We start from the raw sequence: 20,519 nt of genomic DNA, 5'->3' as shown, positions 1-20,519 counted from the left end.
TTTTCAAATTCCTCCTGTGATTAAACTGTTTTGTTTTGTTTTATTTATTTCATATACTGTAATTTCAATTTTATATAGTTTTATTTAATTTGTTCAGATGGTTCGTGGTGTGGCTTACTGTAGTCACGTCCTAGTTCGTGAACAATGGGTAACGGCTAAATGGTCTATTAGTGGTCCTGAGAGTCGGGATACCAGTTGCTATGGAACGGAGTGGGCATCTCGGACATGGCCCTCTTTATTCTCAGGCGGCTAGGACTATACAATCCACCGCTCGTCCCTAACCCGTTAGAGGAGAGATCCACACTGGAACTGTGTATATCAATCAATCAATCAATCAATCAATCAATCAATCAATCAATCAATCAATCAATCAATCAATCAATCAATCAATCAATCAATCAATCAATCACTACCGATCTGCATTTAGGGCAGTCACCCAGGTAGCAGATTCCCTGTCTGTTGTTTTCCTAGCCTTTTCTTAAATGATCGCAAAGAAACTGAAAATTTATTGAACATCTACCTTGGTAAGTTAGCCAATCTCTAACTCCCCTGCCTATAAACGAAAATTTACCCCAATTTGTCCTCTTGAATTCCAGCTTTATCTTCATATCGTGATATTTCCTAGTTTTAAAGACATCACTCAAACATATTCGTCTACTGATGTCATTCCACGCCATCTCTCCACTGACAGCTCGGAACATACCACTTAGTCGAGGAGCTCGTCTCCTTTCTCCCAAGTCTTCCCAGCCCAAACTTTGCAACATTTTTGTAACGCTACTCTTTTGTCGGAAATCACCCAGAACAAATCGAGCTGCTTTTCTTTGATTTTTTCCCAGTTCTTGCTTCAAGTAATCCTGGTTAGGGTCCCATACACTGGAACCATACTCTAGTTGGGGTCTTACCAGAGACTTGTGTGCCCTCTCCTTTAGAGCCTTACTACAGGATGCGGCAGAAATACCAGACGAATTTCAGACGTAGATAACTCAGCAACGCAACAAGCCATTCACAATTTTGTTGCGCAGTTCAAAAGAGCAGGGTTTGCCATTTATGTCACATACAGTAGATTGGAGCAAACTAAAGGTTGTATTGGCCACAGCTTTCAAACAGGTGTTATTCTCGTGGTGCGCGCGGTTTTGGCCTTGGCCATGGCTAATCAGTCAGCCAGCCAGTCGCTAGCATGGCGTGGGGTGGTGAACACCGAGGTTTCGTGATTGAGAATTATTTCGAAAATGCCGACTCCTTACTGGGTGACGTTCCATGGCCAGCCCATTCTCCTGACCTCGCCCCGTGCGTTTCTTTCTCTGGGGATATTTGAAGGATCGCGTCTTCCGACGTAAACCGCGAACACTACATGACCTGAAAGCTGCCATCCGTGAAGAAATCGAGGCAATACCACAAGACATTCTCAAGCGAGTCATGCGGAACTTCAGGGAAAGGCTTCAGAGGTGCATCGAACATGACGGTCGGCATTTGGATGACATTATTTTCAAAACCGAGTGTGTATGTGCATGTGACGCAAATGGCAAACAATACTCTTTCCAACTGTGCAATAAATATTTAAATGGCTTGTTACGTTGCCGAGTTATTTACGTTTGAAATTCGTCAGGTATTTCTGCCGCACTCTGTACAACCCCTAAATACCCTCATAACCATGTGTAGAGACGTGTGCCCTTTATTAACAATCATATTTATGTTATCACCGCAATGAAGATCTTTCCTTATATTAACACCTAGATACTCACAATGATCCCCAAAAGGAACTTCCACCCCATGAACGCAGTAATTAAAACTGAGAGGACTTTTCCTATTTGTGAAACTCACACCCTGATTTTTAACCCCGTTTATCATCATAACATTGCCTACTGTACACCTCACAACATTATCGAGGTCATTTTGCAGTTGCTCACATTCTTGTAACTTATTTATTACTCTGTACAGAATAACATCATCTGCAAACAGCCTTATCTCTGATTCCACTTCTTTACACATATCATTGATACATACAAGAAAACATAAAGGTCCAATAATACTGCCTTGAAGAATTCCCCTCTTAATTATTACAGGGCCAGATAAAGCTTCGCCTACTCTAATTCTCTGAGTTCTATTTTCTAGAAATATAGAAATATATAAGTAAAGGTAGTATCCTGTTTCAAAGAATTTTCACCGATCACGTTCAGAAAGTTTTAAGCAAGCCCTGGAACTACGGGAGTAACGGAGTCCCAGTCCCATTTGAGAGCCGAGGGACTCCTTGGAAATAACTTGGCGAACAAAATGGAATTCGATGGCAAGTTATCAGTATTAATGGGGCTTATGGAAGAAAAAATAGAACTGGCTGAATCAGCAAAGAGGATGCATCTTGATGTGCTAGGAGTAAATGACATTCGGGTAGGGCAGGTAGCGAGCAAGAGATAGGAGATTATAAAGTGTACTTGACGGGTGTTAAAATGGAAGGCCAGGGTGCGGGGCCTAAGGAATACTGTTCCATGCCACATAGTGTCTGTTAGGCACGTAAATGACCGAATGATGTGGGTAGATTTGGCATTTGGAGGAATTAGGACTAAAAATTATCTCGATGTATTCACCATATGAGGGTGCAATGACAATGAATTTGACAAGTTTTATGAAGCATTGAGTGATATTGTAGCAACTGCAAGGATAAGGATAGTGCTAATGGGCGATGTCAATGGGGGAGTGGAAATAGAACTTAAGGATACGAAACGGTGATTGGTAAACGTGGGAAGATACGAAAGCTAATAAGAATGGGAAATGTTTTCTGGACTTCTGTGCAAGTACGGGGTTAGCTGTTACGAATACATCCTTAACGCGCAAGACTGTTCAACGCTACACATGTGAGGGTAGGATCACCAGTTCCATAATAGCATATGTCATAACCGACTTCGAGTTCAGGAAATCTCTTAGGAATGTGCGGGTTTTCCGGGAATTTTTCGATGATACGGACCACTATCTGATCTGTAGTGAGCTAAGTATCTCCAGGCCTAGGATAGGGAAAGAGGAATCTGTCTGCAGACGAATAAAGGTAAAAAGTCTCCAGGACTAGGAAATTAGACAGGAGTACATGGATAAGAGTAGCGAAAATTTCCAAACAATGGACGATAAGCAGGTTCAGGATATAGAAAGAGAATGGATGCATACAGGGATGCCGTAGTAGAAACAGCAAGAGAATGCCTGGGAACAACTATGTGTAAAGACAGGAAAAAGCGAACATCTTGGAGGAATGATTAAGTGAGAGCAGCTTCTAAACTTAAAAATAGGGCGTATCAGAAATGGCTCCAAACAAGGACTGGTGCAGACAGGAATTTGTACGTAGATGAAAGAAACAGATTGAAACAAATATCTTTTGAATTAGAAAAGAAGTCGTGGGAAGATTTTGGTAATAACCTGGAAGCAGGAAATAGCAGGAAAACATTTCTGGACAGTAATAAAGATTCTTAGAAAGGGAGAGAAAATGAAATTAACAATGTTTGGAATAAATCAGGTAACTCATAATAGATCCTACGGAATCACAGGACAGGTGGGAGGAATATTTTGAAAATCTTCTCAACGTAAAAGGAAATCTTCCTGATGACGTCGCGAATAGCCAAGCTCATGGGGAAAAGGACGATGATATTGGTGAAATTACGCTTGAGAAAGTGGAAGGGGTGGTATATACACTCCATTGTCATAAAGCAGCAGGAATAGTTGAAATTAGACCTGAAGTGGTGAAATATACGGTAGTGGGAAGGCTGAGATGAAATGGCTTCATGGAGTATTAAGATTAGCATGGAGTGGTAGTAAGATGCCTACTGATTGGACAAAAGCAATAATTGGCTATATATATAAGCAAGAGAACAGGAGGGATTGCAACTACTATCGAGGTATTGATAAATCAAGGCAAGGTGTTCACAGGCATTTTGGAAGGAAGGGTACGATCAGAAGTTGGGAGTAAGTAGTATGGAATGTTTCAGACCACATTCAGGCTGTCAAGATCATAAATTCAGTATGCGCCAGGCAATTGAAAATGCTACGAGAGGATAAGAGAGTTATGTTTATGTTTCGTTGATCTAGAAAAGGCACATGACAGAGTACAGAGGGACAAATTGTTCACCGTACTGTGGGATTATGGGATTAAGGGTTGATTATTAAAATCAATCAAAGGCATTGATGTTGACTATTGGACTGCAATGAGAACTGGTTGTAGAATGAGTTCTTGGTTCAAGGTACTTACAGGGTTTAGACAATGTTGTAATATTTCACCTTTGTTGTCCATAGTTTACATGGATCACCTTCTGAAAGATGTTAAATAACAGGGAGAGATTCAATTAGGTGAAAATGTATGGCCTTTGCAGACGACTTGGTCTTAATGACAAATTGTGCCGAAAGCCTGTAGTCTAATATCTTGGAACTTGAAAATAGGTGCGATGAGTATATTGTGCAAATAAGCCTTTCCGAGATTATGTTGATGTCAGTCGGTAAGAAATCCAAGAGAAATGAATGTCAGAATGGGGATACAAAGCTGGAACAGGTTGAAAATTTCAAGTATTTAGGATGTGTTTACTCTTAGGATGGTAGTGTAGTAAGTGAGATTGAATCAAGGTCCAGCAAAACTAATGCAGTGAACTTGCAGTTGCGATAAACAGTATTTTATAAGAAGGGAGTCAGCTCCCGGATGAAACCATCTTTACATCGGTCTGTTTTCAGACAAAGTTTGCTTTATTCAGTGAAAGTTGGGTGAACTCATGATATCTTATTCTTAACTTAAAAGTAACAGATATGGACGTAACGAGAGTGACTGCTAGTACAACCCGGTGGAAAGACTAGCAGGAGGCTACTCGGAATAAGGAGATAAAGGTTAAATTCGGAATGAACTTGATGGATGAATCTGTATGTATAAACCGGCTTCTGTAGTGGGGTCATGTGAGGCGAATGGAGTAGTATAGTAAGCCCGAAGTTTGATACAATTTCGTAACTGTAATATTTTGCAGGAATTCACCCAGAACAAATCGTGCTACTTTCCTTTCGATCTTTTCCAGTTCTCGTATCAAATAGTCCTGCTTCGGGTTCCATGCACTGGAACCATACTCTTAATTGGGGTCTTATCAGAGACTTCCGCTCTCTTTTTCACGTGCTTACAACAACCCCTAAATGACATCAAAACAACATGAAGAGATCTGTAAACTTTATTTACAAACTCGTTAATATGGCTACCCCAATGAAGAACTTTCATTATATTAACAGCTAAGTCCTTACAGTGTTCCCCGTGAGGTACTTTCACCCCGTCAACACCGTAATTAAAACTGAGAGGACTTTCCCTGCTGGTGAAACTCACAACCTGACTTTTCATCCGGTTTACCATCGTACTACTCTCTGCTGTCCATCTCATAACAACGTCCAGGTCTTTTATTTCAGTCGCTCACAATCAATCATGCGCAGTAACATGTTCTGAAGAAATGATTAACATTTGAACCATGTCGGCCCTCATGTTCAAGGTACACATCGATATCTCGGCGCACCACCACCGACTGGTAAAATGTGCCTGCGGCTCTCGTTGTCACTATAAACCGAAGGTAATGGATCACTGTGACTTGAACAGACATCCAGGGTGCCTCGCAGACGTATGCGAGAACCGTACCGTCAATTAAGTGAGTTTGAAAGAGGGCGCATTATTGGCATGAGAGAACGTGATGCATTCATCCGGGATATTGCTGCTCGTGTGGGACGAAGTGTGTTGGCAGTGCAACGGGTGTGTACAGAATGGTTCACAGAAGGCCATAGAACACGACGATATGAGTCTCGTCGCACCACGCAGACCACCCCCGAGAAGATCGACACCTTATCCAAATGGCATTGCAGGGCATACCTGCGTCCTCCCCGCCTCTGGCGCAACAATGGAACAGTGTAACACATCGTTCACTATCAGGAGTGACAGTCCGTCGCCGTTTATTACGGTCTGGGTTACCGGCGCGTCGTCCACTTCTCCGCCTACCTTTGATTAATGTGCATAAACATGCTAGACTGCAATGGTGTATGGAACGACGTCACTGGAGACAGAAATGGCAGCAGACAGTGTTTTCGGACGAATCCAGGTTCTATAAAAATGATGGCCGCATTTTGGTTCGCCGCAGACAGGGAGAGAGGTATCACATTGACTGCATTAGCACAAGACATACAGCGCCAACTCAAGGCTTATGGTGTGGGGTGCTATTGGGTACAACCACAAATCGCAGTTGGTGCGTGTCTAAGGCACTGTCACCAGTTTGACCTACGTGAATGGCATCCTGCGACCCGTAAGGATACCCATTCTGCACGACACCCCAGACGCCATATTTCAGCAGGACGATGTGCGACCACATGTTGCTGAACGAACACGTGCCTTCTTGTTGTCACAGGATGTCAGACTGTTGCCCTGGACCGTCCGATCACCGGACTTGTCGCCAATAGAAAATGTGTGGGATATGGTGAAACGACGGGTGCGGCGCTGTGACCAGTGCCAACCACCAAAGATGAACTGTGGAACCAGGTGAATGCAGCATGGATGGCTGTACTCCAGGACGCCATTCGCGCCTTATACGCGTCGATGCCATCACGCATGGAACAAGTTATCAGTGCCCATGGAGGACCCAATACCTACTAGGCAACAGGACACATACTGAACTTAGGTGACTGAAATGCTAATCGTTTCTACAGAACATACTAATTAACATGTCCAGTGAATATGAACTTCCTATCTCTAGTCTTTCAAGGTGTTCTGTTTAATATAAACATGAGTGTGCTAATCTGTACATTGTAACGTCATCCGCAAAAAGCCGTATCTGTGATTGCAATTCTTTACGCATATTATTTATGTAAATAAGAAATTCTAAATGTCTAATAATAGTACCATTTGAGAAACTCCTTTTAATCATTACAGGATTAGGTAATGCTTCATCTACTCTGAATTCTACATTCTAGAAATTTAGTCACCAGTTCAATCACTCATGTGTCTAGTCCAACAGTCTTCGTTTTCGTCAATAATCTTCCATGATATACCGCATCAAAGACCTTGGATAGGTCAATAGCGATGCAGTCCATTTGACCTCCTGAACCGAAAATATCTCCTGTCTTGCTGGATTCCTACAAGTTGAGCCTTACAGCTCCTTTGAGGACAGTGCTACCTCAAAGAATTTGTAACCTCCAACGACACCAGATTATTTCCTGTGGGGTTATCTCAGGGTATCGAAATCGACCAAACTGCCTTCTACCAAGCATTTTACAAACGTGCCTAATATATTCAGAAAGCATGATTTCCCAGAGTTTACGAGCAACGCAATTCAAGCGGACTGGCTTGTAATTACCAGCTTTATCACCTTCTCCTTTGTACACATGGGCTGCTATAGAAGCTCTCAATTCAATTGATATAGCTCCTTCATGCAAACAATAATGAAATAAGTATTTCAGATGCGGCACTTGACTTCAGCATATCCCCAGAAATCTTGTCAATCCCAGCTTTCACATTTTGAACCTTTTTGTTCATGTCTTCATTATCATAGGTAAATTTCAGTACTTTCACAGTATTTTTCACCTCCTCTACCTGGACATTATCCTTATATCCAACTATCTTGACATTCTGCCGACCTACAATTTCTACCTTCTCTGCGTAACCATCGAGGTGACACACTCAGGTTATTGATGTCGGCCAAGCTTGTTGATGTGCAACTATCTTGCAGGGAAGCCAATTTTCAAACAAAAATTTCTCTCTCATTTGTTTGAATATAGAGTAACTTTCTGGTGCCGAGATATTCCTTATGTGGTAGGTAGGTAAGGGTTATTCTGCCCGAAGGCAGGTCCGAACCTCCGCAAAGGTGTTCCTGAGCCGGAGTTTACGTGCGGTAGGGTGGCCAGTTCCTTTCCGCTCCTCCATTCCCTTACCCCCCACCAACAGCGCGTGGCAACCCATCCAACTCTTGACCACGCCCAATGTTGCTTAACTTCGGAGATCTCACGGGATCCGGTGTTTCAACACGGCTTCGGCCGTTAGCCCTTAGATGATATACAAGCTTATTCCATGAAAATCTCAACTTGTTCAAATATTGATACACAACCTTCTTCGAGGGAAGACTTCAAATGTTCATTTCTTTGTGTATTTTCAGATGAGCGACGCTTGAGAAATTTGTTGTTCTTCTGTAAGAACAGTGTCGAGAAGGTGAAACGTGTCGTTGACTTATACTATACAGTCCGGGGCCAAGTTCCTGAGTTCTACGAAAAGAGGGATCCTAGCAACTGTGAACTACACAATACTTTAAAACATGTGTGAGTACTTGTCTTTGTTATACACATAATAAGTGTAGTGTAGGAGTGAATACACATCAACGATATCAAATATATGTTTTCACTCTCATTGAAGTTATTAGGGGGTTCATAATCGAACTTGTAGTATTTTCCAAGCTGTCGTATGTAACAAAACCCTGATTTTGCAGAACGAAAAATCATCAAATCAGTCACCACTGAATTTAATTTAGGGTTCTCGCTCATGTGGTACATTTCCTATCGGTTCTTTCCTAGGCTTTTCTCAAATGATTTCGGAGAAGTTGGAAATTTATCGAACATTTCTCTTGATAATGTATTCCAATGTCTTACTCCTCGTCGTATACATGAATATCTGCCCCAATTGCCTCTTTAATTCAAACTTTATTTCCACATCTACTTTTAAAAGCGCCGCTCAAACTTATTTGTCTCCCAACATCATCCCCCTGCCGTCCCTCCACTGACAGCTCAAGCATCTCGTCTCCTTTAAGCATTCGCAATATTTTTTATGACTTTCAGAAATCTGAACTCGTTTAAACGTTCTATTAATTTTATATTGTGTTCCGGTGATATATTTTCATGTGTACTACCTATTATTTCAGATGCAGTACTTGACTTCAGCATATCCCAAGAAATCTTGTCAGTCCCTGTGTTTCTCTAACTCGGGGCCAGAAACTATAATAATTCGGAGAATTAAATATATATTTGGTATTTATCATGGAAATAACATTCTCAGCTACCCCTTATGTTTTCGACACGCATTTCTTCTTCGTCTTGTGCATATAATATAATTGCACACGTTCGATGGATCTCTATGAATATTCTCTGATTAATACAAAGACTACATTATCATGCGCCTTTAATACATTATTTTCTACGAGGTCATGAACTATCCAATTCATGCAACATATTATTTTGTTTATAATACATTCCCTGCTATGAAAGGTAGTCTGTGAATATACATAGATCCCGTGATTTCACCATTCTGACGCCACTGTATGTACAATAAGGTCATTTTCTCCATATTTCAACTCTAATTTACGAAAACATTAGCTGTATTACCCGGCGCTGCCCGGGCACATTATTGATTGTTTACTTTTTACCTGGTAATTATGTGTGAAGCGAATTTATGTAATTTCTTTATTGTGACGTTGACTGATATTTTAAGAAATATTTTGTAGTTTAAGAGTTATTGTTATGAGTTAAATTTCAAGTGTAAATTATAAATTATTTTATTTCTCGTTAATTAAACTTTGGATACTTTATTCATCACCACTTCTCACCATGCCTATGTCTAACTCTTTGGATGAATGGTCAGCCTACTGGCCTTCGGTTCAGAGGGTCCCGGATTCGATTCCCGGCCGGGTTCGGGGATTTTAATCTTCATTGGTTAATTCCAGTTGCTCAGGAGCTGGGTGTCTGTGCTGTCCCTAACATCCCTGCCACTCACACACCACACATAACACTATCCTCCACCACAATAACCCGCAGATACCTGCACATGGCAGATGCCGCCCACCCTCATCGGAGGGTCTGCCTTACAAGGGATGCACCCGGCTAGAAATAGCCACACGAAATTATTATTACCATGCCTATACAGCTAACCTGGTACTCCAACGGCACCCAGAGTGCCACAATACATCTCAGCGACCGCGGAAACTATGTTTACGACGCTAATATTGGTCGTTTTCGATTATTCTTGTATTTCATTCCCTCTCGTAGGATTGCTAGGGGTGTCCTACCTCTCCAGTATCTTTTTGAAATAGTAATTCGTATTTGTACGAAGTTTAGTTGAGAGCTATTCTGGAAGATACTGTACACACACACACACACACACACACACACACACACACACACACACATATATATATATATATACCAGGTGGCTCACGGACGCCGTACTTTCTACTTATAAATGTCCCGCATGCACAAGTGATGTGTGGGGTGTCTACCAACTGATTTTAACAGGGGAACTACTGACGTAACCTGTCCGCTGGCAGTGGTTCCCCTGTTAAAATCAGTTGGTAGACACCCCACACATCACTTATGCATGCGGGACATTTATAAGTAGAAAGTACGGCGCCCGTGAGCCACCTGCTATATATCTACAATATCGGTAATTTTGATTATTTTTCCTTTCACACCTCTTAATTTTATTATTTGTATTGCCTGTTTGAAGTAATTTATTATGTTTTCTTAATTGTGACGTTGATAGATAGTTTATGAACCGTTTTGTAGATTTAGAAATATTGTTATGTGCATCATTTTTATTTCAGTTTGAGATGATGAAAATAAGTTAAAACGTAATGTATTTACGCGTCGCATTATAGATATAATGTACACGATTCCCACTGTCACTGGGACTGTTATCAATCAGCCGAGGGACCCCGAAAACTGGATAATCAACACTAATCTCGGTCAATTTGGACTTTTTCTCTTTCACCCCTTGCGAATCACCATGCCGATGGGTGCTGAACTTAGACTTAAACGACATTCGGAGTGTCGCTATTCATCACAGTGACCGCGAAAACTATGGATTTGACACTAATATCGGGCGCTTTCAATTATTTTATATATCACCCGCTCCCCTAGGGATTGGATGTCTTCCCCCTACAGTGCCTTTTCGAGATAGTAATTCCCGTACCGAGTTTGGTTGAGAGCTGTTCTGGAAAATACGCACATACATCCATAATCTCGGCCATTTTGAACGTTCTTTTTCACCCCTTCTCAACCTCCATTCCGACTGACTTGAACGGTATCCAGAGTGTCACGGTGTTATGGGATTCCTGCCCTCACAGTCATTTTTTCAGATAGAAAGCCGTATGTGTACTATGTTTGGTTGAGAGCTATGCTGGAAACATACACACATTCATCCGTAATGTCGGTTATTTTGTATATTTTAACCCCTCCTCACCCCCGTGCCGATACGGCTGAACATGGACTTAAATTACATCTGGAGTATCACTATTCAACACAGCAATCCCAAAAAATGTGGATTCTACTTTAATAGTGATCGTTTTCCGTTATATTTACATGAATAATCTCGGCCACTTTGGACTTTTTTATCCTTTCTCATCCTCCTCATGCCTATGGGGGCTGAACTTCAACTTAAATGACATGTGGAGTGTCACTGTTCTTCTCACTGGCCCCGAAACCTATGGATTCGACACTATCTTCGATTATTTTATATTCCCCTCCCCCCAACCCCTAGGGGTGGCTTACCCGACAGTGGTTTTATCCAGACAGTCATATATATAGCAGAATCTCAGCTTGGCCTAGCCTACATTTATGCATGCGCCTGCTTCGAACACCAGGCCTGCATTCTGGTGTAGAATCCATGAGCTGATGTTGTCGTGGTTACGGCTGGCCATTTCTTCATCCGATTCCTAGAGCGGGGTAGTGTAATGCCAATATCTCCATAACGGTTGGTTTTAGGCCCTTAAAACATGATTTGTTCTTCACGTCGTGAGGCTTAAAATGAGCTTTGTCCCACCCAAAATTTCTTGTAGATGGAGTTACCCGCAGGGTCCTAAAAGGGAAATGTACAAAATTTGGTTCAGATAGGTGGAACGGTATGTAAGGAATAGACGGACAGACAGACATTCTGCTTAATATACATGCTAGATACAGCCTAGACCAGAATCACTGAAACCAGAGGTTCCAATACAGAAGTCACACGCACCAAGTAGACTAGAGTGTTCATTAAAAAGTAGGGTACCTTATTTCTAAAACGAAATTAAAATAAATTTGTATTTCTTAAGTTAAGAAACCTGTCACATTGAACCCATTTACAACTGTGATTTTGTTATTTCATTATTGCTGTACTGTAATTTTTAATTTATTGCCCTTTGAATAACAATTCCAGTTTCATATATCCGCTTCCACGTCTTACACCAGATGGCAGCAGGGTAATTATGTTTCGTCTTTTGGAGCCGAACCCGATCTTCTACAATGCCTGCCAGACAATGAAACTAACATTTATGGTGGGAGATATTCGCCTCCTTGAAGATACTTGTCTCAGTGATATTCTCGTCTTCGATCTCACAGGGTTCACAATGGTTCATCTCGCGCAACACACACTCCCTCTACTGAAGAAGTTCATGTTTGTGGGCCAGGTGAGTAGCAAACTTAAGATATAGAAATATTGTTGTTGTATAGACTTGCGTAGTACTGGTGTATATATTTTGAGCAGGAGGAGCGACAATATATTTTTTTAAAGGAATGTATGTGTACCGGTATACTGTGTAAGAGGTATAAAAATAAATAAATAAATAAATAAATAAATAAATAAATAAATAAATAAATAAATACATAAATAAATAAATTAATTAATTAATTAATTAATTAATGATCTCCATTTAGTGACCTTACTAGAAATAGCTGTGCACGAGGGTGCAAGTCGCTCCCCCTCATTCGGCTTGTACTTCCCCACGTTGTTGACTCAGGGCTGTATACGCCTACCGGTGATATGGTCTATACTGTAGATCATTCCATGTTAAGAAAACAGTATTGTTCTTATGACAACAGCGTTGGCATATCGAAGGGCTCTGATCATCAGCTTCACAGGAAAAGGTTGGCACGTAACTTGGTGAAATTCAATTCAAGACAAAAGGGGAAGAAAATACGCGGCAAATTGTTTTTATGAATTCAAGGGGCTTGGGTTTTAGAAGAGCTCATTTTGATGTTCACAGCATAACGGGAAATCGACGGATCACAAATTTGTGAAACTCAGTTTTTAAGTTCAATATAAAATTGGAGGAAAAATAAACTGCCAGCACAGTTTGCTTTCTTTTTCTTTCCTCGGCCTCATCCATAATGTAAATAAATCTCTGTATTAATGTTAATGAAAGAAATCTCACACGTAGTCTAATTAATTACATAACGATCACCCTACATAAGACAAGTATGCACTAATATTTGGATTAAAAAATAAGCATCACATAAATAGACGATACATCTACAACAGTAATAAGCTGCCAGGATTCACAAAGTAACGCATAACGCGTTACGTGTACCAGAGCGACACAGAAGGAAAACGATAGAAGGCAACAAATGGATGGATGTTCCCACCCTTGTACTTCCTCCTTGCGAATGTATCTATTACATAGAAAAGCTTCAGTGGTTATTTTAATAACGCAGGGTAAAAATGCCTCATCCTTTCTTCTTTCTTTCATAATACAATACAAAGTACATTATAATATTCCTTAATCGCGAGGAATTGTGGATGTCTAAGAGGGAGTATGTTCGCTCCTTGTAGGTCCATAAGAGTAATACTGTTTTCTTCACATGAAATGATCTTTAGTTACCTGTTTTGATCTGTACATAATGATTGAAACATACAGCTGCATAGGTTGTAGCATAAGGATTGATAAAGTAATTTGTTAGTGTATGTTTCTATTTGTGTACTTTTTGTATAAACATGCGTGCTTGAAAAGATTATAAAGGGAGATATCACGTAAGCAATATCTCCGTGCATGGACTCACGATCGGAGCTCGAGGCACAATCCCTAAATTACTTGTACAGCTATGAGATTCGCTCGGTCTCAACCGGACACGACTTCACAACATCGCTCTCGCCGCAATACGAGGTTCAGTAACCATTCTCCCCAATCATCTATATAACATTTGAAGAACCAAAATACTGTGTAGTCGACATAATTTGTTCTTGTGGCATGGGGAAGTTGTATTAATCAAAATATCTTATTTTCTTTCGTTTATGTTTATAAAATCTCGACGTTTAACTACAGAAGCTATATAGTAGCGCATAGTATTCGGTATTATTCTGCTTTATAATTGCTCATAAGCGTTAAGCCCCTAAAAAAGTAAATGCCTATTATTTTGAAGTTCATTGCTTATGGCAACCTTTAAAGTAATTACTTTACCGAGCAAGTAGCCGTATGGTTAGGGTCACGCAGCTTTGAGCTTGCCTTCGGGATATAGTGGGTTCTCGAACCCCACTGTCGGCAGCCCTGAAGATGGTTTTCAGTGGTTTCCCATTTTTACACCGGAAAAATGTTGGGGCCGTTCCTTAATTAAGGTCACGGCCGCTTCCTGCCCACTCCTAGCCCTTTCCTGTCCCATCGTCACCATAAGACATATCTGTGTCGGTGTGACGTAAAGTAAATTGTCAACAAACATTCTGGTACACGGTGATTATGTTTTTCAACACATTTTATACAAACGCCGTGTTGAACACATTTAATTATGCACATCCTTATATGACGTAGTGTATTGTATGGAGTACCGTATTTATGAAAGTGTAATGTACACTCCTCCAGGCTTGCCCTGTCTGATAACGTCCTGCGCTAGCGCTCGTTAACAGCTGTTTCTCGTGCTCACAGAGGACCGATTGCAGAAACGGTGTTTAGGCGATGTCTACGGTTAAACAATGCGTAAGTATGGCTGCCGCATTGCAGAGACGTTATTTATCACTTAGACACTGTCTAAAACCGATGTTCAACCGGTCGTGTTTAAACACTGCCGAGAGCACTGTTTAACCTCAAATGAGAGGAGTGAATCACAATCAGAGGTTATGTACCATGAAATATGCAATTTGTATTATCATGTTGAGACGATTCCGGGAAGAAAGGTTTGTCCGACGGCCTCTCTGTGGGTCGCCCGCCGCTAATTCGCAGGAATTAATTTGAAATGTACGGGGAGGTACAGCTTAAAATATGGTTTCGCTTTTCAAGATACTTGTTTATTGAGACTGACAAACGGACAGTCCGGTAACTGTCAACTTGAATACAATTCTTGGCAACCGATATATTTCATTATATACATGAGGTAATTTCCATGGAATTATAGGTCACTTCGACTACATACATGTCAGATTTAATTGTCTCAGTCGTCAGAGGCAGTAGCGTAGCCAGGATTTCAGTTTGGGGGGGGCCCATTTATTTTGATAGGTGACCAAACTTCCAGAGTTTAGGTGGTATAGAATACCTAAAAAGGAAATTAGTGTCCTTGGATCCAAGTAAGAGTGGTGGATTTGTGCGGATTCCGGAAGCTAATAGTAATCATCATCATCATCATCATCATCATCTTCTTCTTCTTCTTCTTCTTCTTCTTCCGTTTTTCCTACATCTGTGGGGTCACGGGTGCGAACTGTGTCGCACATCTGAATTTGGCCCTGTTTTACGGCCGGATGCTCTTCCCGACGCTACCCTATATGGAGGGATGTAATCATGTTGTGTGTTTCTTTGGTGCCTGGTAGTGTAGTATGTTGTCTGAATATGAAGAGGAAAATGTTGCGACAAACACCAAGTCCCCAAGCCAGAATATAAATACGGTAATTTTATTATAATAATGGTCATGTGATAAGCTATAAAGAAGTGACATTTTATACGATTAATGCGGCAAATAAACACACACAAACACGTCGAATAAAGGTTTCTCGCCCTTCTCCATGGCTAGATGTTGAAACCAAGAGAATGATGGCCCACCGTGACTCGTTATTTCGACATTATAAACAAACCTTAGATGACACAGACTTCGAATCTTACCGCATCTTAAGAAATCGCACAAAGCAGTTAATCAGAAATAAAAAAATGTGCATATTTCCGGAATTTAGCTAACAACTTTAATTCCAATCGCGCATGGGACCAATTTAGAGCTCTGGGAATAGGAAAACATCAACAGAGCCAGAAAACTCCTGACATTCTACTTGACGAACTGAACGATTACTCTAGTAGAATAAATATTCAACCTACCCCAATTAACTGGACCAAATCACCACCCTCCCCTCCAGCCAATCCACCATTCACATTTCACAGTGTCACAGAAAATCAGGTTAAAAAGGCTTTCTACTCGATTAAATTAAAGGCCACGCGTGTAGATGATAATCCTATTACTTTTATACATAACATTATTGGTGCTGTCCTGCCTATACTGTCGCATATACTGAACTACTGTTTACTAAACGGAATTTTCCCTACTGTCTGGAAAACAGATAATATTGAATATTATACTGGTACCTAAGAGTTTAGACCCACAATCTCTCTCTGACATTCGTCCTGTGTTCATACTCCCTGCGCTTTCTAAAGCCTTTGAACGTTTAGTATATGAGCAAGTTCTGGAATACCTAAATAAAAATGCTCCTTTGGACCCTTTGCAATCTGGATTTAAGAAGGGTCACAGTACCGCGACAGCACTTTTGAAGGTAAGAAGAAACGCTATAGACAAACGACTGCTCACTAAACTTATCATTCTTGACTTCAGTAGCACCTTTGACACTATAGAAATTCCGACTATGATAAAGTAAATGGAACTGCTAAATTTCGACCTGGCTGCGCTTAAGTTTCTTAGTTATTATTTGAGTAACCATCAACAGCGTGTAACAGTAAACGGCAAGGCCTCTAAATGGAAAATGAAACTTAGTGGTGCCCCGCAGGGCAGTATTCCAGGGCCCTTACTTTTCTGTATTTATATCAATGACATACCATCCGTGACAAGATATAACATATCGACACTGCAAGACAAGATATTAACAATGACCTCTGTTGACTCAGTATATATGCACAACGAAATTCTCTTACACTAAACTCCACAAAATCTCAGGCAATCATAATTGGACCACGAAAATTACTGAGCTGCTGAATGGGAACATTATTCCCCACAGTAAACCGGTTAAAAATCTTGGCTTAATTATGAATGAAACCCTTGATTGTTCTGGTCACACGAAAGAAATATGTAAAAAAAGACTTTTGGAGTGCTTCACCCTCTTAAACGGCAGAGGGATATATTTCCATTTGAGCTAAAGGCAAAACTAATACAGACACTCATTCCCCGTATTCTTGATTACTGTTACGTTGTATTAGTTGATATGACGAGAGAAGAAACACATAAACTTCAACGAGCACTGAATTCCTGCCTGAGATTTATTTACAACATCGGGTACGATGTTCATACCATCCCATACTATCAGGCTATCTCATGGCTGAAGCCTGATAAACGTCGGCAGCTACACACTTTAACGATAAGTTAATATGGGAAGGACAGCTGATTCAGAAAGTGATGGAACCAACCAGAGGGAAAAATATTTTGGATGTAGTGCTGATAAAACCAGATGAGCTCTATAGGGAAACTGAAGTAATAGATGGTATTAGTGATCATGAAGCTGTTTTTGTGGTAGTTAAAAATAAATGTGATAGAAAGGAAGGTCTTAAAAGTAGGACTGTTAGGCAGTACCATATGGCTGATAAAGCAGGTATGAGGCAGTTTCTAAAAAGTAACTATGATCGGTGGAAAACGGTAAATAAAAATGTAAACAGACTCTGGAATGGGTTTAAAGAAATTGTTGAGGAATGCGAAAACAGGTTTGTACCTTTAAGGGTGGTAAGGAATGGTAAAGACCCACCTTATTATAATAGAGAAATAAAGAGACTAAGAAGGAGGTGCAGACTGGAAAGAAATAGAGTTAGAAATGGCTGTGGAAGTAAGGAGAAATTGAAGGAACTTACTAGAAAATTGAATCTAGCAAAGAAGGCAGCTAAGGATAACATGATGGCAAGCATAATTGGCAGTCATACAAATTTTAGTGAAAAATGGAAGGGTATGTATAGGTATTTTAAGGCAGAAACAGGTTCCAAGAAGGACATTCCAGGAATAATAAATGAACAAGGGGAGTGTGTATGTGAGGATCTTCAAAAGGCAGAAGTATTCAGTCAGCAGTATGTAAAGATTGTTGGTTACAAGGATAATGTCGAGATAGAGGAAGAGACTAAGGCCAAAGAAGTAATAAAATTTACGTATGATAACAATGACATTTACAATAAGATACAAAAGTTGAAAACTAGAAAAGCGGCTGGAATTGATCAGATTTCTGGGGATATACTAAAGACAATGGGTTGGGATATAGTACCATATCTGAAGTACTTATTTGATTATTGTTTGGCCGAAGGAGCTATACCAGATGAATGGAGAGTTGCTATAGTAGCCCCTGTGTATAAAGGAAAGGGTGATAGACATAAAGCTGAAAATTACAGGCCAGTAAGTTTGACATGCATTGTATGTAAGCTTTGGGAAGGCATTCTTTCTGATTATATTAGACATGTTTGTGAAATTAATAACTGGTTTGATAGAAGGCAATTCGGTTTTAGGAAAGGTTATTCCACTGAAGCTCAACTTGTAGGATTCCAGCAAGATATAGCAGATATCTTGGATTCTGGAGGTCAAATGGACTGTATCGCGATTGACATGTCTAAAGCATTTGATAGGGTGGATCATGGGAGACTACTGGCAAAAATGAGTGCAATTGGACTAGACAAAAGAGTGACTGAATGGGTTGCTATATTTCTAGAAAATAGATCTCAGAGAGTTAGAGTAGGTGAAGCTTTGTCTGACCCTGTAATAGTTGAGAGGGGAGTTCCTCAGGGCAGTGTTATCGGACCTTTATGTTTTCTTATATATATAAATGATATGAGTAAAGGAGTGGAATCGGAGGTAAGGCTTTTTGCGGATGATGTTATTCTCTATAGAGTGATAAATAAGTTACAAGATTGTGAGCAACTGCAACGTGACCTCGAAAATATTGTGAGATGGACAGCAGGCAATGGTATGTTGATAAACGGGGCTAAAAGTCAGGTTGTGAGTTTCACAAATAGGAAAAGTCCTCTCAGTTTTAATTACTGCGTTGATGGGGTGAAAGTTCCTTTTGGGGATCATTGTAAGTATCTAGGTGTTAATATAAGGAAAGATCTTCACTGGGGTAATCACATAAATGGGATTGTAAATAAAGGGTACCGATCTCTGCACATGGTTATGAGGGTATTTAGGGGTTGTAGTAAGGATGTAAAGGAGAGGGCATATAAGTCTCTGGTAAGACCCCAACTAGAGTATGGTTCCAGTGTATGGGACCCTCACCAGGATTACCTGATTCAAGAACTGGAAAAAATCCAAAGAAAAGCAGCTCGATTTGTTCTGGGTGATTTCCGACAAAAGAGTAGCGTTACAAAAATGTTGCAATATTTGGGTTGGGAAGAATTGAGAGAAAGAAGAAGAGCTGCTCGACTAAGTGGTATGTTCCGAGCTGTCAGCGGAGAGATGGCGTGGAATGACATTAGTAGACGAATAGGTTTGAATGGCGTCTATAAAAGTAGGAAAGATCACAATATGAAGATAAAGTTGGAATTCAAGAGGACAAACTGGGGCAAATATTCATTTATAGGAAGGGGAGTTAGGGATTGGAATAACTTACCAAGGGAGATGTTCAATAAATTTCCAATTTCTTTGAAATCATTTAGGAAAAGGCTAGGAAAGCAACAGATAGGGAATCTGCCACCTGGGCGACTGCCCTAAATGCAGATCAGTATTGATTGATTGATGGTGTTTAGGAGTGTTAGCTGAAAGTCAGCCACTGTATATTTCTTCTAAATTCACCTTTTTATCATCATTTCACAACTTAAATACACGTTCTAGATCCTATCTTTCTATTCCACTGCACCGCACAAATACAATTAATAGATTATTTGTGGTGATGGGCGTCACATTATGGAATTCCCTGTCAGCTCAGGTCAGAGAAGCTAGCTCTTTATTAAGATTTAAGGTCACCTGCCGAGACGTCCGACTCGTTGGCTGAATGGTCAGCGTACTGGCCTTCGATTCAGAGGGTCCCGGGTTCGATTCCCGGCCGGGTCGGGGATTTTAACCTTCATTGGTTAATTCCATTGGCGTGGGGGCTGGGTGTTTGTGCTGTCCCCAACATCCCTGCAACTCACACACCACACATAACACTATCCTCCACCACAATAACACGCAGTTACCTACACATGGCAGATGCCGCCCACCCTCATCGGAGGGTCTGCCTTACAAGGGCTGCACTCGGCTAGAAATAGCCACACGAAATTAAATTAAACCTGCCGAGACTACCTGCTGAGGACAGCTGACTGAATGGTTGAAGTGTGAATGTGTGCGTGCCTGAGGATGTCGTTTTTAAGAGTTTTTAATATTGAAATGAAATGGCGTTTGGGTTTTAGTGCCAGGAGTGTCCGAGGACATGTTAGGCTCGCCAGGTGCAGGTATTTTTATTTGACACCTGTAGGCGACCTGCGCGTCGGGATGAGAATGTAATGATGATGAAGACGACACATACACCCAGCCCCCGTGCTAGCGAAATTAACCAATGATGGTTAAAATTCCCGACCCTGCTGGGAATCGAATCCAGGACCGCTGTGACCAAAGGCCAACTCGCTAACTATTTAGCCATGCAGCCGCACTTTTCAATATTAATTAGTTTTAAT

At 40.8% G+C, this 20,519-nt stretch overlaps 1 protein-coding gene and 1 long non-coding RNA gene across 2 annotated transcripts in view; both read left to right on the top strand.

Moving 5' to 3' along the window:
- Nucleotides 1-8,259, top strand: part of LOC136877169 (uncharacterized) — a 38,036-nt gene extending 29,777 nt beyond the window's left edge. Inside the window, exon 3 of the long non-coding RNA XR_010860733.2 lies at nucleotides 8,127-8,259. This is a non-coding gene — a long non-coding RNA (uncharacterized lncRNA). The remainder of the gene's footprint in view (nucleotides 1-8,126) is intronic.
- A 3,935-nt stretch (nucleotides 8,260-12,194) lies between these two features.
- Nucleotides 12,195-20,519, top strand: part of LOC136877791 (alpha-tocopherol transfer protein-like) — a 28,996-nt gene continuing 20,671 nt past the window's right edge. The window contains exon 1 of the mRNA XM_067151997.2: nucleotides 12,195-12,395. Coding sequence (XP_067008098.1) covers nucleotides 12,195-12,395 — 201 coding nt within the window. The remainder of the gene's footprint in view (nucleotides 12,396-20,519) is intronic.

Source organism: Anabrus simplex, chromosome 7 (genome assembly GCF_040414725.1).
Source record: "Anabrus simplex isolate iqAnaSimp1 chromosome 7, ASM4041472v1, whole genome shotgun sequence".
Classification (NCBI taxonomy): Eukaryota; Metazoa; Arthropoda; class Insecta; order Orthoptera; family Tettigoniidae; genus Anabrus; species Anabrus simplex.
Note: the sequence above shows the minus strand (reverse complement) of the source record. Positions and strands in the feature narration are given on the sequence as shown.